This window comes from Columba livia, chromosome 7 (genome assembly GCF_036013475.1).
Source record: "Columba livia isolate bColLiv1 breed racing homer chromosome 7, bColLiv1.pat.W.v2, whole genome shotgun sequence".
Lineage (NCBI taxonomy): Eukaryota > Metazoa > Chordata > Aves > Columbiformes > Columbidae > Columba > Columba livia.
Window position 1 is genome coordinate 27,589,722 of NC_088608.1, and position 26,331 is coordinate 27,616,052.

General features: G+C 43.4%; 1 protein-coding gene across 3 annotated transcripts; it reads left to right on the forward strand.

Annotated features, from left to right (window-relative positions):
• Positions 1 to 243: 243 nt before the first annotated feature.
• NAB1 (NGFI-A binding protein 1) lies at positions 244 to 25,819 on the forward strand. 3 transcript variants are annotated; one of them, XM_065069857.1, is made up of 8 exons: positions 244 to 476; positions 5,743 to 6,576; positions 11,778 to 11,911; positions 12,920 to 12,971; positions 18,135 to 18,245; positions 20,572 to 20,713; positions 21,865 to 22,014; positions 23,149 to 25,819. In XM_065069857.1, the coding sequence occupies exons 2-8, from the start codon at positions 5,758 to 5,760 to the stop codon at positions 23,238 to 23,240; spliced, it is 1,500 nt and encodes a 499-aa protein (XP_064925929.1). In that variant the 5' UTR covers positions 244 to 476; positions 5,743 to 5,757; the 3' UTR covers positions 23,241 to 25,819. The 3 variants fall into 3 exon arrangements, with proteins under 3 accessions (XP_064925929.1, XP_064925930.1, XP_013222189.2); XM_065069858.1 differs by having other exon boundaries at positions 421 to 552; XM_013366735.3 differs by lacking the exon at positions 244 to 476 and adding an exon at positions 830 to 1,048.
• The last annotated feature ends 512 nt before the right edge of the window (positions 25,820 to 26,331 follow it).

Below are 26,331 nucleotides of genomic sequence, written 5' to 3' on the forward strand. Positions count from 1 at the left end.
CCGCTCCCGCCCCCGCCCCCGCGCGGCGGAGGCCCCGCCAGGCGCTGCGTCACGCGGCGGCCGCGCGTGGGCGGGCGGCGGAGCGCGCGCGGGATCTCCCCATGTGACCGCGCGGAGGGGGCGGTGGGGGGGGCGGGGGCCGGCGGCGGGGCCGGGGCCCGAGGGGGGCGGGAGGACGTAGGCCGCTCCCTCCCGCCCGCCCGCCCGCCCGCTCGGCCTCCGCGCTCGGCAGGCGCGGCCGCGGCGAGGCGAGCTGCGCGGGGCGGCCGCACGGCCCCCCCGGCGGCGGCAGCAGCAGCGAGGCGGTGGCGGGGACCGGCTCGCCCACCCGCCCCGTCGATGGGAAAGGAGGAGCCTGGGCCGGCGGCGCGCAGGCGGGGGGGGCGCAGGCAGGAACTTCGGCGGGGCTGAGTCTGCGGCGCCGGGACGGCATCGAGGGAAGCCCCGGGCGGCCGGCGGCGGCAGCCTACTGCAGAGTACGTGCGGGAACCGGGGCGCCGGGGCAGCGCGGGGCCGGCCCCGCGGCGGGCGGCCGGAAGGAGCGGGCGGCTGGTGCGTGGGAGATTCCCGGAGCAATCCGGCGCGGGGGGGCCGGGGGAGCGGGCGGAAAGTAGAGAAACGTCCCCGCCGGGGCTGCTGCGCGGGGGGGCGGCGGCGCGGGGGCGGCGGGGCGGGACGGGCCGGACGGGGCAGCGGGGGCGGTGTCCCGGCGGCGGGGACTGGTACCGGGGGGGGCGGCGCTGTGGTACCGGCCGCCCCCCGCCCCAGGCAGTGCGGTGCCGTGCCCCTCCGCGGCCTCTCCCCCCCGCGCGGTGGTTCACCCCCTCCTCCCGCCCCGCGGCCGCTGCCGGGACGTGCCGGGCTGCCGGGCCCGGTGGCTGCGGGGGGGCCGGGCCGGCACCCGCGCCCCTCGGCGCAGCCTTCACGGAGAAACGAGCTGCAAACTTGGTGGCGGCGGCGGCGTGTCGGGACCCCAGCCCCCGCCGTGCCCGTGGTTTCCTCGCCTCCGTTCCTGTCCGGGGCCGGTCCCCGCTGACATGCCGGGGCGGTAGGTACCGCGCCCCGCGCCGCGCTCGGGTGGGACGATCGCAGCGAGCGGGTGGGAATCGGGAAGTGTTTGGGTTCTTGTTCTTTTTAATCCTTAACGCGATTTTTTTTTCTTGTTTTTTTTTTTTTTTTTTTTTAACGTTTGAAGTTTCTTATTAGTTGGGGTGAGATACCCATCTGTATTTGAATGCGAAACTCACTTATTAGGTTGTATTTTGGCACATCTCAGAGCTAGACAAGACTGTTTAATTTGCTAAGTCTCGCTTCTGCAGCTACATGTAATTTTCTTCTGCTAAAAGTCCTCTGGAAACGCTGCAAAAATGTAATGAATATGCAAAGCAGCCAGCTCTCACATCCAAATCCAGTTCGTCTTCAGAGACTTCTCCAAACGCCCAAAGTGATCAAGATGTATTATGAAATAATCACTTTTGCCTAAAATACAGCAATGTGATGTTTCACACTTACTCCTTGTGCGGGTTCCTAATTTAATTGGTGACAGCCCAAATAGAATTCACCTGAAATAAAAATCTCTGAGAATCAGTTAGGGTTGCTCGGTAGCTTTTACATCTAGTGCAGCCTTAAAAAGCAGGAACACTGCTGGTGAAGCCCTTGCCGTGAGCCCGTGTCCCACAACTCCCGAGTTTTCCTTCTCCCAGTACTTCACCCACTGCCACCGCCTGCTCCCTGCAGCCGCATGTCTTCCTGAAACCTCCGGGAGTTGTGCAGCCTTGAACTGGGACTAGGAGAACAGGAAGAAACTGGAGTTTTCCCTGGTTAAAGATGTGGAGCTGTGCTGCTTCTGGTTTGTCTGGATAAGAGGGGGCCGGTTGCAGGAACAGGTTGTGATTCCTGTGCTGATTGTTTACAAATATTTAGTAGTGCCGTGTGGTTTTTGTTTTCCTTTTTCCTAGGAGTTGTGGTTGTGGTCAGAGTTCAGGTGACATCCAGCGTTTGGAGGGGAGGGCACGGCGTGTGGGGTGATAGGTAATGTGGGATGAATTACAGTTGGACTTGATGATCATAACTGTCTTTTCCAACTGAAGTGATTCTGTGAGAATGCATGGTTGTGGGTTGCAAAGGCTGAGTGAAAATCTAACCAGTGATTTCCTGGTTCTTCTGTGGCTGTAAGAGTATATAGCCTTGCATGTGTTTTAAACAGCTTTTTGTGTTATGGGGAATTTCCTTGCTGCTTTGTTTGTTCTATATGTGAAAAATGTATAAGGCAGCTGCTCTTGCCTGTGTGTTCCCACACATGGACGATAAGCGAAGAAGGGGGAGAAGCAGCAGCTCAGCTGCAATTGCCACATTAATTTATTCCTGCAGACCTTCCCATGCCGGCTTTGTGTTCCTGGCTTTTGCCCCCAAAGGGTTTGCAGTTGCCCTTACTTTTGAAGATCTACTTGCTGGCTCCTGAGGCAGCAGATGGTTCTGGTTTAGCTTCTTGGGGTTTGCCAGAGGACATGATTACCGGGCTGTCGTTCTGAACCCGGTTTGGTTGGGGTGGCAGGTTAGAAAGCCTCAGACTCCGGGAGGAGGCTGTGGAAGAGGGGAAAGGTGCGCGGTGCCCCAGGGTCTTACCCGAGGTGAGGAGTACACGCGTCTCCTGGCTGTGAGCTCGCCCCGTGTCTTCTTGTTGTGTAACCTCCTCTGGTGCTCACCCTTTGCCCTGAAAGCACAGTTTCTGCTGCACAGAGTAAGGAGAACAGCGGTGGTGGAAAGCAGCGCTTTAGGTCTCTTAGGTGCGGTTTAAAGGCTGCCTGAAGGATGTGTGGTGGTGCTGAGTCCTGAGGGGCTGCGCTCGGGCTTTGCGTGGCTGGATCAGTGAGCAGAGCCAGGCAGGAAGAGCGATGCTGTGTGTCCTTTGGGTTAACATCTCCTCTGGTTCCAGCAGTGCTTTCTCAGCAAACCTCGCTTGGTGCTTGTCCTCCTCCTAAGCCTTGTCTTATCCTCCAGGTCAGCTAGCTTATCTGTTCTGTAGGCTGAGCTGAGCAGAGCCTGGAAAAGCAGCCCAGCTGCCTGGGAGAGAGGAGGGAGCCTTCCCCTTGTAGAAGTTTAGAAAGACTTGGGCTGTCGTTGAGGTGCGTGCAGAAGGAGCTCAGTTTAGTGAGAGGAGAAAAGAGGTCAAAAAGGAGGAGTGTTTGAAAATGTGTTCTCTGCAGAAATCGGTAACAGTCTCAAATGGAAAATTCGCGTGGCCCTCTCGCAGGAGTTACTGTACTAAATTTGGAAAGCAGAATTGGTCTTCAAAGTGCAAAACAAAAGGATTTCAGTCTTGCTTTAAATGCAAATCTCCATGCAGCCTGAACTGTGGACTTGCTACCGACGCCTCCATAGTACATATTAATCCAGTTTTATCTGTCATGAGGAGATTTGTTGATTAGGAGCCTCCAGGTGAAGGCTGCTCGTGGACTGTTGCTGCTCTTCCAGCCCGTGGGCAGGAAAAATGAGCGGCGTGCTCCTGGAGCTGCGGGGCTGTGTAATTGCGCTGACACCGTCCTCCAGAGTCGCTTTAGCTCTCTGCACAAAGTCCATTTATATAGATTTATGTAGATTTTATGCTAAGATGGAAGACTTTCTGGGCAGACGGCTATTCTTGTAACAGTTCTGTTAGTTAATTTGTGGTATTGTTGGTAGAAAGTCAACATCATTTGAAATAGGGAGGTAGAAACAGTTACTGAAATGCCACTAAACAAGACGCTGTTAGTTTTGTTTGTCTTGTCAAAGTTTGTATGGAAGGGGAGGATTATTCTAGGAACCTCCATGAAGCGATGACAATTTAAAAAATACTGAATTATGTACCATTTAAAGGATTACCTTCAGCGGTTTTCCTCATTTTCCTTGTTGCTGTAGACAGTACTTAGCTGCTTTTGTGCAATTAACTATTATTTTTGAAAGCTAAACTGTATTTCTAGAATATGTAGCTCTTCAATGTTTCCAGTTTCACCCTTAGTTCCAGAGTGTTCTGTTTGTTGGCTCTTGAGCACACCAGCAGCTCCTTGAGGGGGCTGCTCAGATCTAAACAGCTATTGCTGTCCCTTCTTATTTACAAATACTAACGTACAAAGAATTATATGAACAGCTGCTTGTTTGGGGGTTTTGTGGGTTTGTTTGTTTATTTTTTTTTTTTCCCCAGGCTTTTCTTCCTGAAAAGGTTGTTTGTAGATATTCTGTTCCTGCCATGTACCTTTTTTTAGAGTTTCTGTTGCCTTCCTAATTTTATTTTTCTCTAGTAGAGTTTAATCAAAGTTTTGTAGCAAAAGCCTGATCTTTCAGATGTTTCCTGAGTAGAAGTTGAGTTCCATTTGTTGTATCTGTACATTTATATTGAGTTAATGAAGAAAAAATGCATATTGTAAAAAAAAAACCAATATGCAGACGTGCATACATTAAAAATAATTTCTGCCTTAGTTTTACTTTTGATTACCAGTCTCCCAGTGCCCCTAAACATATGTATATTCTTGCATCGGAGTTTCTAGGGGAGGGCGGCTACGTGTTATTAAAATGCTTTCCCCCCAGCGTGTGCAAATAATTCTGTGTGTGCCAATTTTTAGGTTACTACTGTGTGTTTCTTAAACTGCAATGTGATAGTAAAGCCAGAGAAACGTTAGCAGACCAACTCCATGTTTTAGTCCTGTTACTTTCCCAACCAACTATAAATTACATGCTTTAGATCTTATTGATTGGTGGTTTAGCTTAATACAGTAATACTGGAAATTATGCACTCGTGGTTGCGAAAGCCATCGTGGAGTGAAGATGTGTACGTGTGAGATCGTAGAATTCTCTGAAGAGTTTATGATTTGAGGGATAACTGTGGATAACGGGTTTTATGAAGTCGAAACTTGTGCAAATGGTTTTTCCGCATCCGTAAAGGTAAAATACTGCTGCAGTTTGTCCGCTGGGAGCCCTTGGAGCGCAGTTGCTGTGTTGCTGAACAGTATTTCATGTCGCAAGCGTCAATGACATACAGGCCTGTTAGCAAATGCAACGCGCAGGTGAATTTAAAGTACATTTTTTTAATTGTATGTGCTGGAACCCATCAGTATTTTTGCTTCATCTGCAGACATGGCTGCCCTGATTAAGATCAGCAGAGGCATTAGATAATTTTTCACATGAAATGGGGAAAACTGTAGAAATACTTTGTTCTGTACACCCCTTTACTCATCCAGCTTTGTTAATCCTCAGGTTCTGTGAAGTGCTTCTTTCTTCTCTGCTTTCCTTTTACAGTCCTCCACATCGTTATGAGGGAAATGATTTGAGAATTAAGGCAAATCTAAACTGATGAGTTTTATTTTCTTCAGGGGATCTAGTATTCAGTAATTCTTTGGAGTGTTTTGTGATCATTTTGATTTGAAGATATAAAAGAGAGTAAAGTAGAAGCAGTGAGCAATGTTGAATGACATTCTTGGGAACAAACATGAAGTGGGAATGCTTAAAACAAACTGGCTTCATGTTTGAATCATCTTTTTTGTAGGTGCTTTGCAACTATCTGCTGATGTGTTTTTTCACAAATGTTTCTATTAAGTTAACCAGTCAAAAAATGGAGCTATCGCCCCTTTTTTTGTTTCAATACATGTTCTTAAAATGAAAGACGAAATCCTATCTGCTGAGCAGAGAATCTTCTGGAAGGGTGGGTGTTGGGGGCACTGCTCCTGGATGTTCTGGTGCTCACCTTCTCTCTGTGGTCACCGTTCGCAGGTTCTGTCATCCGTGATGGCGTCAGCTCTACCCAGAACCCTTGGGGAATTGCAGCTCTATCGAATACTACAAAAAGCGAATCTCTTATTCTACTTCGATGCCTTCATTCAGCAGGGTGGTGACGATGTCCAGCAGCTCTGTGAAGCAGGCGAGGAGGAGTTTTTGGAGATAATGGCTCTCGTAGGCATGGCTAGCAAGCCGCTTCACGTCCGAAGGCTGCAGAAGGCTTTGAGGGACTGGGTCACAAACCCCGGGCTTTTTAACCAGCCTCTCACCTCCTTACCGGTCAGCAGCATTCCGATATACAAGCTGCCGGAAGGGTCTCCTGCGTGGCTGGGGATCTCCTGCAGCAGCTACGAAAGGAACAGCAGCGCCCGGGAGCCTCACCTGAAGATTCCGAAATGCGCTGCCACGACGTGCGTGCAGAGTGTGGGTGCGAGCAAATCTGACGTGGTGGGGAGCTTATCGCTGCAGAGCGGCAGCGAGCCGAGACTCTGGCAAGGGCACCACACCACCGAGAGCGAGCATAGCCTTTCCCCGGCTGACCTGGGCTCTCCAGCTTCACCAAAGGAAAACAGCGAGACCCTGGATGCCGCCGCTGCTCTATCAGTTGCTGAGTGTGTAGAACGCATGGTCCCCTCCCTGCCCAAAAGTGACTCGAATGAAGTCAAGGAGTTACTGAAAACAAATAAGAAACTGGCAAAGATGATTGGTCACATCTTTGAGATGAGTGATGATGACCCGCACAAAGAGGAGGAGATCAGGAAGTACAGTGCAATATATGGCAGATTTGACTCGAAAAGAAAGGACGGCAAACATCTCACCCTCCATGAGGTAAAACCCCATGAGTGACAGTGGCCTTTTTCCCCTATTCCTACACTTTCCATGAGCTGCTCACGGTGTGTGCTTTTTGTAGGGGCCATTCTCACCAGGTGACAGGAGTTGTGTGTCGTACAGGAGCTGCAGGGAGTCCTGTCTTGGGACGGACATCTTGGGTGCAGCAGAACCCTTTTGTGGGTGGCTGTGTGCACACACGCACGGGTGACTTGGTGTCATCAGACTGCTCGGTCGCTGACCCCCTGTCAGACGCGGGGCTTAAATAGTTTGGCACTGAAATAGCAAACCAGGACTGCAGCGAGTGTGGCCCTTGGGATTCCAAGCGTTTGGCATATTTTTAAAGCAGTTCTGTTTTGATATTCCTTTGCCTCTTTGAGAGCAGGCTGGTTGGTTGGAAGATTAGCAACTAAAATTGCTTGTGTCTAGTGACAGGATCACCTGGCTTGGTTACAGCCTTCTGCCCCCTTCCCTCACCTCCAGAGCCTGCTCTGTAGCTTGTGCCCTCCAGGTAAAAAGGATTCTGCTGATGAGGTCTCTAAACCCAGTGGAGGTGGGATTGTTTGCATTTGAATTGTGGTAAAGCTTAATTATCCAACCTGTGGGGCTTTTTGGGCATGGTGGTCTTAAGTGGTCAAGTGGAAGGGAAAGGACCATCTCCAGTGTTGATGAGTGGCTGTAATTTGAAGGTTTGTGCTTTAATACTTGTGTAGCATCTGTTCCCTCTGGTCCTTAGAAGTCCACGTGGGCCTCCTTTGCTTCTCCGCTGGTGTTCTTGAGGCTCGCACTGCGTGTGTTGTAACGCAATAGGTGTGTCTGTGTGGGGAACAGTGCCAAAGTACAGTACATGAGGAGAACAAACATTAACTCAAAGCAGTGCCAGAACTCTGATACAAATGCTGCATCAGCGTTTTCACAGTTAACAGTGATTGCAAAATTTCAGTTGGATTTAAAATTTGGCATGTGAGGCGTAGCTCCCAAAAGGAAAGGCAATGTTTATGTTACAGGAGTGCCAAAAAACTGTACTGGCTTTAGCCTTTTTTCGCTTCAAGGAGACGTTTTGTAGGTGCGTGATCCATAGCATAAGACTAGGTTCTCTTTATGCTTCTGAATAGAAGGGCAGAAGGAAACAAGGTGCATTTCTTTACATTTTTGTTTATGTATTTGCATTTATAAGGCAACTGCACATCACCAGCAGTGACTTCACTAGAGCTTTTACTGCAGACTGGGGAGATGCTTCCAAGGGAACTTGTCCGTAGTCAACCGCATTTCTACCACACGGTTTTAGTTATGCAGGTTTGCTTATGTGCTTTGTGGCTTTATGTTGAACACTTACAATGTATGAATTCACCCAGTGTGCAAGAACAGATCTCTTCTTACTCTCCTGACCTTGCGGAAGCCTCTCCCAGAGCAGAACAAGTTGTGTGTGAGAAGGAGGCAAGATTTGAAAGGTTGAATTGTGTAGGTGCTCTGTGTACATCGCTGCAGAGTCAGGATTTGAAGAAAGGGGGTTCTCCCCGCCTGAGGATCGAGGAGCGAATAGTGGGGTGTTAGTTGCAAGGAGCAGGGTTGCAAAGGACTGGAAGAAAGGATGAGGGCTCTGCCTTGTTAATCTTTATTTTTTTTTTTTAGTACTGCACTACAGATCTTCTCTACATCATTGTAAAACCATGTTTAAAAATGGAATGAGAGCATGGTTTGGCTTTAGGAAGTATTTCTATCGCTATTATGATTAAGGGCACAGGATCAAAGGAGTATGTGGTTGACTTATGCCTCACTTACGCATGTGGGGCCTCACTGAACTCGATGGGAACAGCACACATGCAAGCAAGAAGAATTTGCTCATAATTGGTTTACTGTTTGCTTAAAGAGGCTGGATTTCCCAAAGTTTTGTCTTGAACAGTTTTCTCTCCACTTCCATTTTAAAGGAGAAAACACACAAATAGTAGAAGCGTGACTTTTTTTTGTTTCAAATCTGCTAAACCAGAGTTTGCCTTCTGTAAACTCAACTTCAATGGATTTTATTTTTTTTTTTTGGGATGGCTTAAACAATTTGCTGCTCAGAAGGCAGGACCTTGAACAACCAGGGAGGTAAGTTTCTGCTTGTCCAGGGACTGTGTTTCTGCACGTGTTAATACATTCCAAGGCTGTCATCCTGCCTCACAGTTCAAGGTTTCTCCTTGCAGCTGGCAACAAACAGCTGAATAAACCTCGCTATGAATTTAAAAAGATGAAGTCGTGGTTAGCTTCTGAATGTAAAGATCAGGATACCTCTGGCTTCTCAAGCAGAGTGGAGTTGCGTGCAAATTAAACACAAACTGGATGGAATTATTAGTGGTGAATTAGTGAGAATATTGTCTGTTTCACTGTGAACACTGGAGCGTCTCAGGAGGTTTGAGCAGCCGGCAGAGGCTGGTGGGAGCTGTAGACACTGAGCTGGTTTGGAAGTGTGTGCTCTTGGTAGGATTATCTGCGTAAGGTAAACGCTCTGCTGTGAAATCTGATGCAGAATCTTTGAAAGATGTTCAAAACTAGTAAACATACTGTGCTTAATCCATCCCATTGTCTCAGTATTACACGGCTTTTCGAGCACAGAGAGCACTTTATGTTTGAAGCTGGACTGGAGGAGGGATGAACTCAGTGACCCATGTGTGTTTGAGTCAGGTTTGTAATTTGCATGTTAGTATTTCAGTACTTGTCTAGGTACCTATAAAACCAAAAAAAAATTCCAATTTAATAGTGTGGGAAACAGGAGTAAGAAATGCATGTAATAAATTTTGTCTAGCTTGATCTCTTCCTTTTGCTGACTTATCGAAAGAGTAGGACTTGGTATTTAATTACGTGTTTTTTTTAGTGGAGAAATCTATGAACCCCGTCAGATGGGAATATACCCATTCCTCTCCGTGGAGCCTCTATGGTTATGTGCTGCTCCATATCATTAAGGCTTCCAGCAAACAGAATCTTTATTTTTAGGCATGCAGTTTTATGCCTCCTGAAAAGGCAGGAAGCCATGATGCACTTCAATTCAGTAAGTCTGGATATGACCTGAAAGAAGAAACCAGGAAAAACAAGCAAACAAACATTTGGCTTTTCTCGTATATCAGGATAAACAGCATTTGCCTACAACTATCCAAAGCATGTTCAGTCACTTCAGCTCTTTGCAACCTTTCAGCACTTTATTGAGGGATAAAAACCATGCTTTGTAAGCATTAGCCATATTATTTATCCTCTGAAAAGTAATAGCTATCACTCTTACAGAAATTAATGCCTGCTTTGGGTGGTAGTTCTTCTCATCAGCGTTGTATTAATCTTTTATTTCTGTGCTTTTTTTTCCTTGTGTTTTTTTCTGAAAAGACAGACATTGTAGAGCAATTTTCCGGTCTAAGGGGTAATGGTTTGTTATTCTAGTACATTGTATTGTAGGAACATAGTAACCTAGAGATGTTTCACAGATTAAAACCTAAACTTCCCAGCCTTGTGCATCTGATCTCTGTGAGATATTTTTTTTCCCACTGTACAGAGGCTGAAGGATTAGGCAACATATCTGGTTCACCTGTTAAAGACACATTTACACTCTGATTAACATTCAGGTGTCCCAGGAAATGCCCTACTCAGATCAGAGGTTTTTATAGTAAATACAGGAAAAAATGCCTGTGATATATTAGGAGCAGCGATTCTGTGAGAGGTTTTCCTAGACAAAGCATATGGGCACAGGCCGCTGAGAGAATTTCAGGTCTTCTGATACATTTTTGGTTTTTTCAGCCTCCCTGGAGAACAAGTCTTGCGTTAGGAAAAGTATATTTTCCATGGGATACAGTGGGGTGAGGGAGCGAGTTGGTCGCCCTCCTGCCCAGAGACACCACTTCACTGCAGGCCTCTCTCCTCAGCCTCACCTTCCTCTCCTTGCACAAGCAGCGGTGTTGGTGTCCGAGCTCACACCCATGTGGTCCCGCTGTGCTCGGGCACATACTCCCGTGCTGTGCGCGGCCACATCCAGGGCTGGGGATGGCACATCGCGCTCCCTCATCAATATACCTGCCGTGCTGTGCAAAACTGGGCTGCTCGGTAATATTCACCAGCCTGAGATGGGTACAGAACGTACTGTTGACAGCAGCAGCAGCAAAGCTTAGGCTGGGCTCATTTGTGAGAAGCCAAGCCCATTCTGAGCAGCTTCATTTCCCCAAATAAAGAAAAAATAGCTGTATGATTCTGTTGGCCTCTTGCTGTTACACCTCATTACAAGTGCTGGCTGTTCCTCAGCTGAGGAAGGGGTGAAAATGTCTCTTCAGCCCCCGATTACTGCGGAAGGAGCGGGGAATCTCCAGCATCTCGGTTTTGATGTCTGTCCTTGAATTAATAATTACGTTGTTTGTCCGTGCTGTTGATTGCAGGCTTTTCTGGCAGCAGTATTGTTAAGCTCGTATAATTCATGACAGTGTCACCACTTTCTGTAGGCTTCTGAAGAGCACTACAAAACCGCTTTGAGACTTAAGGCTTTTTTTGTTGTTGTCCCCCTCTTTATGAAACTATTGCCAGCAGCAGAGGCACTAGAAGTGTGTCCCAGCAGGCTCAGGAAAACATCCTTCAAACCAGTTACATTTGATTCATGTCTGAAGATAGTCTTCACAAACATGAGGGTGAGAAACATAGCTAAAAACAGTTTAATCGTTTCTTAAACCATCACCTTCTACAGAATGTGTGCTGTATTCACCAGGGAAAGCCATCTGTACCCACACTGTCAGGGTGGTGGTGGTGGTGGTGGGTTTTTTTGTTGGGTTTTTTTTTTGTTGTTGTTTTTTGCAACTCCTGGGCATATTGCATTTATAAAAATAGTATTCCCTGTAAACTAGGCTTTGGGAGCCAAACACTGTGAATGTTCAGAGCTACTGTTTTAAACTGAGATTTAATTAATGCTGGGATGAGGCACAAACGGCGCACATTGAGAGTCTTACAATAATGTTTTGCTTTAAAGCACATTAAATGCACCAAACACGTTTATATCTTTTCCTTCCCAGAGGCTTACCTGGCTTAGTAAGGGTATAGATAAATTGAAGAAACCCTCCAGGGCTTAGTATACAATTATAGGTAATTTTACTTGCAACTGAAATTTTTTATTCTTTCAGAAGAACAGGTACTTTTACAAGCACAATGGGTGGAAGTATGCAAAATCATGAATCCCTGGTGTTGTGTTTAATTTCCAGCTAACAGTTAACGAAGCAGCCGCTCAGCTGTGTGTAAAAGATAACGCGTTGTTGACCAGGAGAGACGAACTCTTCGCACTAGCTCGGCAAATCTCTCGAGAAGTTACGTACAAGTACACGTACAGGACTACCAAGTAAGGTTTTAATTAACTCAAAGGACCTTTACTTGCAGGGAACTAATCAGTCTGATAGAATTTATTCTGAAGCACTAGAGACACTTTCTTCTTGCTCTTTAGCTAGCAAAGTGCTCTTCTGAGGAGGGCAGGAAAATGCTGTTTAAATCCTGAAGCTTTCACACTGCTACAATTTAGCTGTCTTGAATTACCTTGTCAATGGCTCTCTAGTTTTCCAGATTTTGGTATGATAGTGCTTGTTTCAAGGCATCCGAGAGGTTGGCATTTGAAGTATTTGATGCATTTGTGTATTTCAAGGTTAATATCAGTTGGCAGAGTAGCCAAAGCTGTTCAATGTATGGATTTTTTTTTTTCATATACGGATTTGGTGTTTTAGTGTCCAGGAAGTGGAAGAGATAAGGTTGTAAGGAGCGGCTTACAGTCTTGTTTTAAAGGAACTGAAGCTCATTCCTAATTTCAGTTGTTACCGTTCTGTTAACTGCTGTTACGAAACAGTAATGGAGGTGTAACAGCTTTTAAATATAAGTAAAACTATAGAATTAATAAATACAGTTTAAAGTCTTGATACTTTCTATATATTGTTTTAAATGTTAACTCCCTCATATGTAATTCAATATTCTTTCAAAATGCATTTTCCCCACACTCTACACTTCTAGGAGTTTTTTAAGGTTCTCCTTTGCTCCCTTTCTTCCATAGTGATTAATGTAAATATGCATCCATTCTGAGTAAGCAGTGCTGAAGGCATTTCTGTAATTCTCTGTGCTCAGGTAGCTTTCCCTTCTGTTCAGAAGAGTGCATGAGTCTCTTGACACTTACAAAAACAGCACAAGGTGCTTCTATTCCTCTATACTTGAGTGACATTTACTGCCAAGTCCAAGTGAATTGGAGGCTTTTTCTGTGCACCTCACTTGTTCTGGTATTTTTTCCTTGACTCTGTTTTTCGTGATTATTTCTGATGGTCAGGGTTAACGTGCTGTTCGCTGATTGCGTATGTGTTTTCTCTTCTAGATCTAAATGCGGAGAAAGGGATGAGCTGTCACCAAAGAGAATCAAGATAGAGGTACAGTATTGTGACTCCTGTATTCTGACCTATGCATGCTAAAATTCGCTGTGGTTTTGAAGGGATCTCTTAAGGGAAGTTTGTCAGAAAAAAATTTGACAGACAGTTGATGGGTGTGAGAGAAAGAAAACATCACCACTGTCTCTGCAAATGGAAGTGCTTGTTGGAGAAGCCTGTGGGAGCAGGGGCAAAGAGTAGGATTTGCTGAATGGTAGAGTTACTCTCAGTGTTTTGCCCTCTGAGTAGGAGGAGGAGGAATGGGACTGACTGACATCCTGGGGTGGAATAAGCTCAAGTTCTAAAGAAAATGTCGTCTTATAAGGCCTCATGTGTTTAAGTCAGCGTGAGGTGCGGTTTTCTTAATTTGCTCAAGTCAACTTTTCATCACGTCTAGAATCCAAAATTTTGGGTACAAATTGGTGGCAGAATACTAGCCATCTCTGGCTATGCTATACATTATAAGACTAATAATACAGGAAAGTCGAAAGTTAACTAGAAACTATGTATGTCAACACAAATGGTTGTGCCTGTACATGTTAATTTACGCTGTTCTGTAATTAGTTTTATGTAAAAAACGCGTATACATGGCTAATGTATACACCTGCACAAGATGTTGCTTAGTGACATGCTGGGAGTTTCTTGTTAGGAGTGCAGGAGCAAGGTATATGTAGTTCACCTTTTTCTTCAGTTACCACTACTGGAAAATAAATCTGAGGCCTTTTTAAAAATCACTTAAAAAAATTCAAAGGTGTGGATAGCTGTATACCTCATAACAATAGCAGATCTTCCTTTTTGATTTATTTTTAAAACAAATTACTGTTTCACTGTTACTGGGTATCTAATTCATCCTTAGCATTGTGGGTTTTTTAAATTTGTCCTGTCTCCTCCAAATGATGTAGGCTAAACGTGCATTAGAATGTAAGCTACATTTGTGTGACGCAGATATGTGATATATTCTTTAACCACAGAGGAAAGTTTCAACATATTGTGGAATGTATTTCTCATATGCAACTCAGTCTGTGATAAATGATGCACCAAATGTGAGGCTTTACTTTTTTCAGTAGTGGTATAGAGGAATTAATATTTCTTATTTATTTTGTAAGTTCCATTAAGTCTGTGTTCAGTTGTAGTATGAGCTTATATTATATAAAATATGCATGTGTGTTGAGGATTTACTGGTAGCTTTGATAAGTCAGGAATGTCATTTTGATGTGTTGGGATTTGCTTTGACCTATGCTTGTACTTCAGTCCAGAAAATAGGGTGGAGAGAAGCTGTGTTAAATGGTTTTATCCACCTTCACCATTGTCTGCCTTGACCGACATGTTGCAGGATGGTTGCTCGAGTCTCCCTGCTTTTGTTCAGTCTGGTCCTAATTTGTAAGAGCCGGTGGGGACCTGCTGTTTCCTTGCCTGAAATAGTATTTCACTGTTAGATTTCAGCATTAGCAAGTTTTTCCTTGCTTCACTAATAACTGATGATGAGCATGACACACTGCAAAGGAGGTGCTTTTTTTCCACAGGATCTTCATTGAAAGAAAAAAATAAAATTAAAATATTGAAAAATACAGGCTGAAACTTCAGGATTTTTGGAGAGCAGGAAATCTGTGCGTTCTCTTATTTTCTGCGTGCTGAAATCTCAAGACCCTGGAAGGCCTGCTTTCTGAGAAAGGATGCTTGCTTGGTTGTCTTTTTGTCTAAAATTACCAGTCATATTTTAAAACGTGTGTGAAAATTTCATGTCCTAATGGTGCAAATTACTGTTTCAGAGATAGGACTTTTTTTTTTTTTTTTTTTCCAAAATAAGAAACTTTAAGTTGAACTAAATAATCTTTCAGTTGATAGTATACCATTAATAATTATGAAATGACCAGTGTTGTCTCTTTCCTTACAAGTTTGGGAGTCTTCTAAGGAGTAAACCATTACTTCAGTGCATTACAAGTCTGAGTTACACTGGAGACCGTTTAGTTTTCTTCAAAGAAATTTTAAAAGGATGCAGAATTACACAGTCAATCACCTTTACGTGTGGTGTTTCGGTTCTTGCGGCTTGCATCTTTGAAAAAAAAAAAAAAAATCCTTTTTTAGCAGTATGTTTGGGGATTCTGTGGGTTTTTTTTCATTTGTTTTTAGAAAGCTAGAGGTAAAAATGAAAATAATAGCAAATGCTGCAGATTTTTCCTTTTGTTCTGGATGAGAGTTCTCTATCTTGTTTTTAAAATTGCGATGCTTCATTGTGGCTTGATTACCTCTCTGTCATGCTAGTATCATACAGAGGATCCGAACATGAGTGATGTTGTCATTGTTGTAAGTAGCTCTGTCTTTTGTGTGTGTGTGGTAAAGGTCGTTTTGCCCCTTTCCGTTTTAAGGCTGAACTCTGTTTTGATTCACCATTCCTTGACCCATTAGTCATTAACGTTTCCTCAAAGCATGGTCTATAAAATACTGATGTTAGAATTCGGAAAGACTTCACACCCTGTTTGCGTAGTGTTGAAGATTACTTTAAAAAAAAAAAAAGATGATGAGTGAATTTCCTGAGATATAATAACACTTTAAAAAACCTCCGGAGAGCCTCCTAAGGTCATCCTGGAGCAGAGCTGTGTGTGCAAGCTGCAGCCTCTCAGCCACCACTGTCAATTTATCCTCTTCAGGAATATGAAACGCTCCCAAGCATCACAAAGAAACAATATGCCATGAATTACATCAAATTACCTGTAAAAAGCGTTTCTCTCCCCCTGCGAGCTCTCCCCCGCGTATTCGTCGAGTGGGTGGGCGAGCTGTGGGAGTGAAGTGCGGAGAAGGAGGAGGGAAAAATTCCAGGCGAATGACAGACTAAAGGTGCTGAGGGAGTGAGAAAGGGAATGAGGCGAGCTGAGATTTGGGAGCAGATTGTAAAAAGGAGGTTGTGGTTCCTAAATCTGCTCCGGAGAAAGAGCAGGAGAGGGAAATAGGGATGGAAACAGCACATCTTGTGCAGTGAGAGGCTACTCATCACTGCTTGGGAGATGATGGGGTTCCCCTTCCAGAGACAGCGTGAACAGCCAAGAGAGCAAAGAAAAGAGAGTTTTAAAATATGTGGTATAAAGGAGTTGCTCTGCGTGTCAGCATCTCCGTTCAGCTGAAGGGGAGGAGTGGGGAGGGCTTGCAAAAGCAAATTTGACACAGCTCGGTGGGAGTGGGGGGAGACAGGTGGGAAGACATGAGCAGAGGCTGCAAGGAAACCAGTACAGGTGGAGGGAGAGGAGAGAAAGGGCCCCGCTCTGCCCTCACCGAGAAAGTTAAAAAGAAAACCAGTCCACATGTGGGATTTGTGTTTGTCACAAAACCAGCAAAAGCAGTAGAAGCTACTGTTTGCATAGGAAAAATGTCATTAGAGGGAGCGAAAAAGCACATGTGGGACTGAGAACATCTGCTGCGCAAAGCCACTTGAAAAACAGCCGCGTGGCAAAACAAGAAGGAGCGGGAGGAACCGCCAGGCAAACATGGTGCAGAGCAGGTCCTCTCCTGGGCCAGCCTGCTCCTCCTCAGCCCTCCCCGGTGGGAAGGGGTGCGGAGCGGCATCAGCACCCCAGAGTTATATGACCGACAGGTGACAGTCACGGCAGCAGTGGGCAGTTGGCCCCGCTTCTAGGAAACAGCCTTTGGTTTTGTATCAGCAAGTGATCACAGATACATTTTATGAAGAGCCGTGTGACCTGTTTTGTTGCAAAAATAGGATCCTGAGTGTTAGGTTTTTGTGTATTCGGTTTCTCATCCTCCTACACATAATCGTTTTCTCCCAAACAAATTCAGGTCTAACTACAAAAATGGTCAGTGCTCATGGAAATGTGCTGCAAAGCCTTTGTTTCTAGAGGATGAGGTTTTGTGGCAATTTACCTAGTTACGAAGTTTTGCATATCTATCGTGTTTATTTTTCCCCTGAGGGAGTATGTTGGGTGGATAAAAGCTATGTGCAGTGTTCAGACAGATTTTTGTTTTCTGTTTTTCCGGAGCATAAAGAGTAGCTTTATTGGCATTACGTTGCACGGAGGGTCTGGTCGCTGCTCTGCAGGTCAGTGAGCAGCTTGTGGCAGCATGGACCTTGTAGTCCTTCCACTGGGGTATTTTGAAGAATCGCTTTTCTTTTTCTTGATCTGAAGCACGTTTGTCCAGCTGTTGTCAAAAATATTGTTTACATGCATGTGCTTTCAGAATGCACAAGAAAAATATAACTAATTTGGTGTACTTTTGATACCTGCAGCTATGGATGCTCAATGACAGATGTTGTTGTTTTCAGATTTGGGTCTGCCTTAAGATCTCTGGCGTCCTCTCACATTTTTACAGTCACCTATATTGGGCTTTTGTAAACATTTCTGGACGTTCTTCTATTTTACATGTGCTTTCCTTTTATAATGCCAAGCAGGATGAATTTCTCATCTTTAACCTTTGCTTCGATGATTAATATGTTTTAATGGAGTCTGGCAGGCTTTCACAGAGACTTTATTTGCTTGATTGGTACATATGCAAGCTGCAAAAGAGATTTGCATGTCATAAGGATTTGAGACTGAAAAAAATACTGAATTGTGTCAAAAGCATTTGAGACTGAAAGAATTATTGGATCGGGTCTTTGCTACCCTGCTTTTCAGATGGTCATGTTTCTTGTTGTGATACTAATACCAGTTCTATGTGAAATAATGTTGAATTTTGGGAGGCTTTGCTCAGTTTCTCAAGGTCAGTATATGCAGCTACTGTGCCTTATTCTCAACTACATATAGACTTAGTATGTTAAGAATCTCCAAAACGGCTGTATGTAACGAGTGACAGAAACCATGGGCCTGAATCTGCCTGGCAAGATTGAATGTAAACTGGCTTGATGTAGTCTGGATTAACCTGAAACTGCCAGAGATGAGATATGATTGTCTGTGTCTGCCGTTTTAGATATACCGCTGTTGTTGTAGAGGGGCTGTGTTTGTTTTTTGCATAAATTTAAATGAAGTAAATGGCACAAATATGGAAATTGCAGTCCAGAATTTTCACAGAGGTTCAGGAATGTGTTTGTTTGTGTTTTTTTGGTTTTGTTTGTTTTTGTTTTCTGTTGTTGTTGTTGTTTTCTTTTGAGTATACAAAGAGAGTGAAGAAAAACCAATAACATGCCCTTCTTGCTCTTTGTTTTTTTCTTACGCTCAATAGGATGGTTACCCTGATTTCCCGGACACAGTCCAGACGCTTTATCAGCAAGACAAAATGCCACTTGCTTTGGCTAAAGGGAAGAGTGAAGACTCAGCAACTCTTAATTCCCAGGTAAATCAACCACATTACACTGTGAATAGTATGGGCCATGTCTTTGTGCATTAATTTTGACGTATTTTTCTGGTGACTAAAGTAATTACTTTCAATTTTCAAAGGCTACCTAGCCTAGCTGAGGTTGCATCACTCTTAATTTGAGTTTACCTTCTGAAACTGTTCTAACACTGTGCTACAGCTTTACCCTCCTTAGTTCCAAGGAGGTAGAATCTAGTGTAGTAGGTTTGAAAATACGTGATTGCATATTGGAAGCAAGTAGGGTGCTGTGTAGGGTACTATTGGTACAGTATGTGCTGTGTTACTGGCACTATTAGCTATGAATAGAAAGTTCAGGTTGCTGAGTCTAGAGGAATAGAGTAGGCGATCTTGGAGTCCTCAGTTCTGACACTTCTTGTAAGAAGAAAGGCCAATATATTTAGCAAATAGTGAACCTCTGGATCCGAGAGGATAAATTGACGTTCTAAATAACAACTAGCTTGGTGGAAGTGCAGTGTTTTTGAGTATCCAGAAAGCTTTTTATAAATGAAGATGGGTTTCCAACTCTTTCTTTGTCTTTTCTGTAGTGTATCCCAGCCCAGAGGCATAATACGCATCTCCTACTGCCAGTTGTTGCCAAGAAGGGATTTCATGTTAAGTTGCAACAAATTTATTTTGTGTAGCTGATTTGGGCAAATGCAATCACCAAATTTTCACAGGAGATTACATTCAGGAGTTAACGCTCCTGTTTTCTGAGACTAGGTGTGTTACCCTGTCTTTTACCTTCTTCTGTTGCAAAATAGTATACAGTCATACAGATCTCTTAATCGTGATACACCGAAAAGCAATTAATGCTGCGTGTTATGATGTCACATATTGATTAAAGGAACTTGATTGTTTGCAAGCTCATTTTCATCTTGTATACGCTTTAAAGTTTTCATTGGTCACTGCTACATAACAATGGACTAGAGATTTATTTTAAGCTTAAATGTATGTGCAACTCCACAAGCTTTCCTATGTTGATCAGAAGCATCATTGCAGTCTAAAATTCTGCTTTCATACCAATTAAACAACAAAGATGGCATGAGTGAAAAAATTTTTTATTGTTTTAAAAAATGTTTTACACTTCAAAAGTTGTAACAGGAGCGACAGAATATCAAAGTCAAAGCACACTTGAAAGTAAACTATTTGAAAATAGTTTCTTTTTTACTTACGTCCCAAGACCAAGCTTGAGCTTGGTGTTTTTTTGCAGCCTCGATCATGTCATAACCCGGCTGTCAGGGTCGTTGCTGTGCTGGAGGAGCTCAGGCTTTGCTGGACTGTTGTGCTGTCCTTGTATTTGTAAAGTGTCGAACTGTGCTGAGTAAGCAGACTTTTGTGGGAAGTCAGGGCTTTCATCATCTCCCATGAGAAGTTCAGTACTCTGCAATTAATAGACCTCTGTACTAGCTGAAACAATGGTGGCATTGCCTGAAAGAGAAATGAATTTTTTCCTATTGATCATAGATGCTAAGTTTGTACGCTTTCTGTTCTTATGTTCATTGTGGCTCTTCTAAATCAACTTTCTTGACTTCTGATTTTCTTCTTATTTTTGCTAGATGCTTTTTTACATTCTCAAGAGCAACTTGGTTATATGGAAAGTTAGAATTCTCTTGGCATTCAAGTCACCGACAAACATTCAGACACCATTTCCTCCCACATTGCACTGCATTGTTTAGCTTCACTCTCTAGAGGTGTATAGGTCTTGTTCTTCTTCTAGACAGACATTTCACACCTTTATCCCCCACAAACATACTGTCATCCTACACTTTCAGAATGGCAGATTTTGAAGCTTGTGTAGTGCTGTTTCCTAAAATAAAGACTCCAAGATGTCTGGTGAAATCTTGGCACAAGTTGTTAGCAGATGTTGCCATTGCTCTTGGAATACTTTGTGAAGACATATATTTGAACAGAGCTAACTGGATAATTAAGACCTTATTTTTTTATTTTCCTGAGATTCTTTTCACGTAACCTGCAGTCCTATAGTGCAGAAAGTGATTTTTGTGTGTTTTCGAAGAACAGAATTTAATGTTGCTTTTCCACATGGATGAACTACAGCAGCTTACATTTTAAGCATTCTCGAGTGACTCAGATCTAAAGTATGAAAATCTTCATGGGTGCAAAAATATTTTGTTTGCTTGGTAGTTTTGAAGAAACTGTAAAGCACACATCTGTACATATGAGTCAACAAAAACCTATATCTAGGCTGTTAGGCTTATCGTTTGATATTGGTTTTTTTCCCCTGTGTTTTGACTTGCTAAATGTATAGAATATTTTTTAATTTTTTAATTTTTTGCTTTATTTGCAGTCGGAAAAGGTGATGGCAAAACAGATGGAATTTCTTTGCAACCAGGCTGCGCTAGAGAGACGTCTTTCCACAGGGTGTTACCGGCAAAACTCGGAAGAGCACAGCCCCAATGGCATGTCATTAGATAACGCTGATGGACAAGGTACGCTGGCTTCCAGGCACATACATCTGATATGATGCAACCTTTGTCAGTGGCATTATTTACCTTCTACAGAACAGTGAGCACTGGATGGACAAGACAAGATCTCTGCAGTGCTCACAGTCTAAATAATGCAATGAGATGTATAGGCAGATTCTGCCCTGTCACTCTGATGTATCTGGGCAAACGGCTTTCCCTATGGATAAAGGGGGGAAGGAGGAAAGGAGGGTGCACTGCTGGTATTGAAGGGTGGAACTTGGCTTTAGCTTCATCCTCAGTATTGAAAACAGAGCAGAATGTTGCATTTAATTAGTGTTCTTGCTTTGTGGGAACTCAAAGTAAAGCAGGTAATGTAGTCGTACCTCTTTTTGTTTACCTGTTTGTGCAGTCTAGGAACAAAACCTGAGGAGCTGGCTATGTAAATGAGAACTAAGCAGATTCTAATGATGTTTTTAGTAGCTTATTATTCTTCAAAAAGCTTACAGTTTTGTGGTTATCTCTGTGATTTACCAACTGGCTATTCCTCAGCTTGAATTAATTTTAGGAGTGTTTGTTTTGTTCAAGCGCTTGCTGTTTGGATTTCTTTTTTTACTGTTGTGAAATGAGACAAAATGTTACAAACACAAGAAATACAACCAGAAGTTTTTGTATTTGTTTTTTAAGAGCTTGTTTGTTTAAGGAGAGGGAAGAGAAGCAGTAAGGGGAGAAACTAAGGGAATCAATGTACGTACGTGTTAAAACATAGGTTTTCATTTGTGTGTATTGGTCAAGCGATGTGGTACACAAGTATACAAGAAGAATTGGGTGTGTGGATCCAGCTCTTCTTGGTAGTGCCAGTTTCTTTACACCATGTATCCCTTGTGCAGTAGAAGTGGGAATTTTTAGGATCTCAAAGGGTTATTTGGGCAAAATAAGAGAGATTATTTTTTAATTATTTTTTTATTTTCTTCCTTAATGGCTGAGTGTCCTGTTCTAGCAGTGCCTGTGCAGCAGCATATTTACATAAGCCTTGTTTGGCTAGAAATCTTCCCAGGGCAGCTGGAATTCAGGGTGCACTTTTTGCTGATAGAATTACTATGTCTTTAAGTCTCTACCTGTCTTTTAATATTGCTTTGCTTTTAACGCATCAGTGTTTCACTGTGAACAACTTCCAGGTGAGAGGCCGCTGAATCTCCGCATGTCAAACCTGCCGAGTAGACAGTTGCAGCACATTTCACTCGATGGAGAGCAGCACGTTGGAAAACCTCTGTGCGGAGATTTGATCCGGCTTTACCCCAGCAGCGAGGCGAAGTCCCAGTCCTCAGGTTAGTGCTACCGCTTGTAAATTGCTCACTGCTTCTTACAAAGCCTGGAATGAACTTACTGATGTGTCATGTCTCGGAGTGAAGGAGTGAGTAGCTCAGCCTGGGCTGCTTTGTGTGTAACCCTTTAATCAAGGCTCTGCACGGAAATTCAAGAGGGGTGTTACTTGTTAATCCAGAACCAGATTGAATATGATTTGGGAAAAGCTTAGAAGATGCAGTAACTAGGTTCACATAAGCAGGTTCTGGAGCGTGTCTGTCCTTAGTGGGCGGTATTGACCTAAACTACTCCTGTTACATACTTGTGTTGCTGTCATTGTAATGCAGTTGGATCATAATGTGTCTTCACTCTGTATAAAGCAATCCAACTTTTTATAGAAAGACTTTTTATTCAGGATTGTAAGGACCTGGCGCTGTTTCCCTACTATGAACTAAATCATGCAGTATGTCTTTGGAACTGGGTTTCCTGTTCATTGACTTCTGCTTGCTGATGATCTTGTCATTTGTCTCTGGCACTGGGAGAAACTCATTTTGAGTCTGACAGAAGACAGCAAGAATCCTTTGTGAAATCTATATGGGTGGTTCCAGTTTAATACTCAGCACACTGAAATAAAGCCAGGAATTCTGCAGACTCGCAACTTTAGGAATAATATTAAAATCCCATCTGAGTTTGGAAGATACAATGGGAAAGAGGTTATTTGTGAAACAAGATGCAAAAGTAGTTGTTTTGAAGACTGGGCAGAATCTTGCATCTTCCGCTTTGGTATATCACAATCGTCACTCACCTTTTTTGTGGTGCGATCATTTTTGCCAGCGATAATTCACTTAGTGAGGTTGGCAGTTGGGGATTTTTCCCAGTTCCCTTTCAAAATGCAAGTGAAGAGTGTGTCTCCGCTGAGCCCTGCTCCCGCAGAGATCTGAAGCAAATCTGTGGTGACGACTCTGTGATTGCCACAGCGTAACTGAGGTGCTTCTCACCCAGCTGGGTTAAAGCCCAGTAGGAGGAGGCAGAATTTATTGCTTCAACTGCTGGTATCCATATGGTTCATGGATTTCTTTTTTTCCCTTGAATTAAGAACAGAATATATTTGTTTCCAAGCAGTGTTGTTTAACTTTTCTTTTTCTTTCTTAATGCAGAAGGCCTTGGTATTTTAAAGGATTTTCCTCATTCGGCTTTTAACAACATAGAAAGGAAGGTCATAAAAACAGAACCTGAAGACACAAGATAGTCATTCAGCTCTGGAAAACAGCGTCATAATAAAGAATGAAACGTCACAAGAGAAAAAAACCAGCCTTAATAACCAGCGTTGCCTCATTCAATAAGAGATTTCAATAGCCAAAGCCTAAGAACTGGTACAGTAATCTGTGGAAACAGGAAAGCAAGAGACACTGCAAACTAAAACAGTGATACAGGCAGATAAACATTCCTGTAAAAGTGGTTTTATAACATGGGGAGATTCACAAATTAATATTGTGGGTCTTCATTATTTAAGAATGTATTATGTATTTGTATAACTTATCAGAGTAAATCTAGATGTTGGGACGTGTATTGAGTCCAGTAGATGTGGCTACAGTTCATTTTACTTGAAATTTCAATGTCTACTTTAAGTGTACCTAGCGTAGATATGGTTGTTAAACATTTGAATTTAAAAAATCCTTGGAGAATTAGGAATGCAAACCTCGTGACACAATTAACAGCAACTTTGCAACAATATTTGTAGAAAACAGGAAAATGCATAAAATATTTCATGGTTTAAAATGTTACGTGGATATAGCATTTGATAGACCTAGACCCTGATTCTGTATTATAGCAGACGTACTTGACACTTAACTAGCGTGACATCACTTTAATGGTTTCAGCAGCCTTTGTGTAACACACTTACAGCGTAATTCCTACCTGCAGTTTGGGAGGGTAGGAAATGCCAGGTAGAGTATGGAAGAGTCCATATGATCGGCTCCCATTTTGTTGCGGAAAACTAAGGTTTGGTATACTGTACAATTACTAAAATCTCATTTGGTAGGAAACCCAAGAGACCAAGTAGCATGGACAGGGCTGCAAGAATTGTGATTCAGACCATTGTAACCTTTTGGACTTTTCTGTGGATCTTTAAGAAAACAAAACAAAATGCATCCCAGGTGTGGCAAAGGTGAAATACAATGCAGGATTTATGCATTGGTGTAAAAGGTTGCACTTGATATCCAGAAACCATAAGATCTTTTGGAGGAGAGAGACAAGGAGTTATGTCTTCAGCATGTGACTCCTTATTAAGTGCTGTCCAGCCCACATGATTCTATGAATATAACGTATACTGCATACAGTATGCCAATACGTTTCTTTATATATGTGTTTAATTAACATCTGTATTCTTTATTTATTTGACAGTTTTTATTTTTTGTACATTTTCACTTTTGTCATTTTGACTAAGGAGAGATAGTTGGCATATAACTTTGGAATTTACCATGGTGTGTTTGCGTGCATCCATTTTCCCTCTGCGCAGCTCCCTCAATAAGAGTTGCTTTCCCACAGTCAAACTAGTTATATGCCTTAGTTTCTGAATACAGTTTTTGCCTACAGCATGTTGGGGAGGGGAAAAGGAGGGCTGAAGAGAGTAAGTTGCCATGCCAGTGGGTAAACTTCCATGTTCAGGTGCGCACTTCATGTCTGCAGTTCGCTCTGTGTCATAGATGTGTATTAATGGTTCAGTCACAGTCTGTGTTGTGCTGAAACAATCAGCAAAATGTGAGCTGAAATGTCTACACTGCAGTCTCTTATCACTGTAAACATATCTAATTATTTTATCACTTTTGATTTGTGGAACAAAGCTTTATAGTAGAAACACCAGTAAACAACTTTTTATACTATTAAAATGTTTGTTTTTTTAAAAAAAAAAAAAAAATCTTGAACTGTATGGTACTGTTTCACTTACCGGAGTATCTTATTTTAAGCAATGGAGTTTGCAGCTTTGCTGTTAGAAATAAGGGATTGAATGTGTAGTTATATTTCCTCATTCCTGTTGTGTGAGCTAGTAGTACAGATAAGGTATTTCTCCAGTTTGTAACGTTTAGCCAGTGCCCTGGTTAGTATCTGAGTAGCTTTCATGAGACGTGTTTGGAACTTGCTAAAGGATGCGGCTTCAGGTTTGAACTGTACAGCTCGAGTGGTAGATGGTACCAAGCAACGAGGCTTTAGAGATGCAGGAAATGCTGTTTTTTTTCAACATCTGGCACGGTCAAAAGTTGCGTGTATGATCGCAGAAGCTCTTAGCTTGCTGGTCTCTTCGCTTGAAGTGAGAGAAAGGAAGAAGAACTTGTTAAGCAGCACGCTGTTTCAGTTGAGTCCAGAATTTATTTTGTAAACACTAATGTATTAAATTTGCTATAAATTAAAGTATATAACAGTTATATTTTTGAGTTGTAAATACAGTACTTTGTGTCACGGCCAGGTGGTTATCTCTAGAATGATATTTCAATTTATAGTCCAATAGGCCATTTCAGTCTCAATAAGCTGGAAGCAATTTTTTTACTGGTTTGCAGCTGTATGGTTTTTAATTTTTTTTAACCTGGAGGGGGAGGTGGGAGATACATTCCAAGATTGCACATACATTTGGTAACAGCAAATAATTCAAGCATTGGTCTTTCCACGACAGAGGCCTGGGTGGACTGCGACCTGGGCAGCCTCTGGAGCTGCAGGTGAAGGCTTGTCCACATCTGCTCTTGGAGGGTTCCTAGGCCAGCCCTGCCAACCATGCCTGTTCTTATTCACATGTTTATGTTGTTGCTTACAAAATAAAATTCACCGTGAGAACTCCTTAGTTTCCCCAGGGTTTTTCCTTTTTTTAATTGTGTTTTCCAAAAGGAGATGCTAATTTTCTGGGCACAGGGGAGGAGGGAGTAGCTTAAACTGCAGCTCTCACTGGGTAAATCCTCTTCCTGCTCTTGAGGTTGCTCCTCGCTTATGGGGGCTTTGGTGGGCCAAGGCGAAGAGGGGGGAACTATCACCCAGAGAAGGGCTGCAGCATGTTGATCTGAACACCCTCTCTACCTCCTGTGCTCTTGTGTGTGCTTCTATTTGTACAAGAATGCAAACACAAATGGGAAGAGAAACAGACTGCAGAGCAAAAATACCAAAGAGAAGGAGTGGGGGGAAACCCCACCAAACAACTTCCAGAAGGTGCAGCTTGCTGAGGTGGCACAGAATGGGGAAGAGTCCCCTCAGCCCAAGGGGGCAAGGAGGGTGCAGTCCCCCTGCCTTACCCCAGCCCAGAGGAGATGGAAGGTGGGAAATCAGAACCAATGGCTTCATGTTACTGTTTTTTTTCA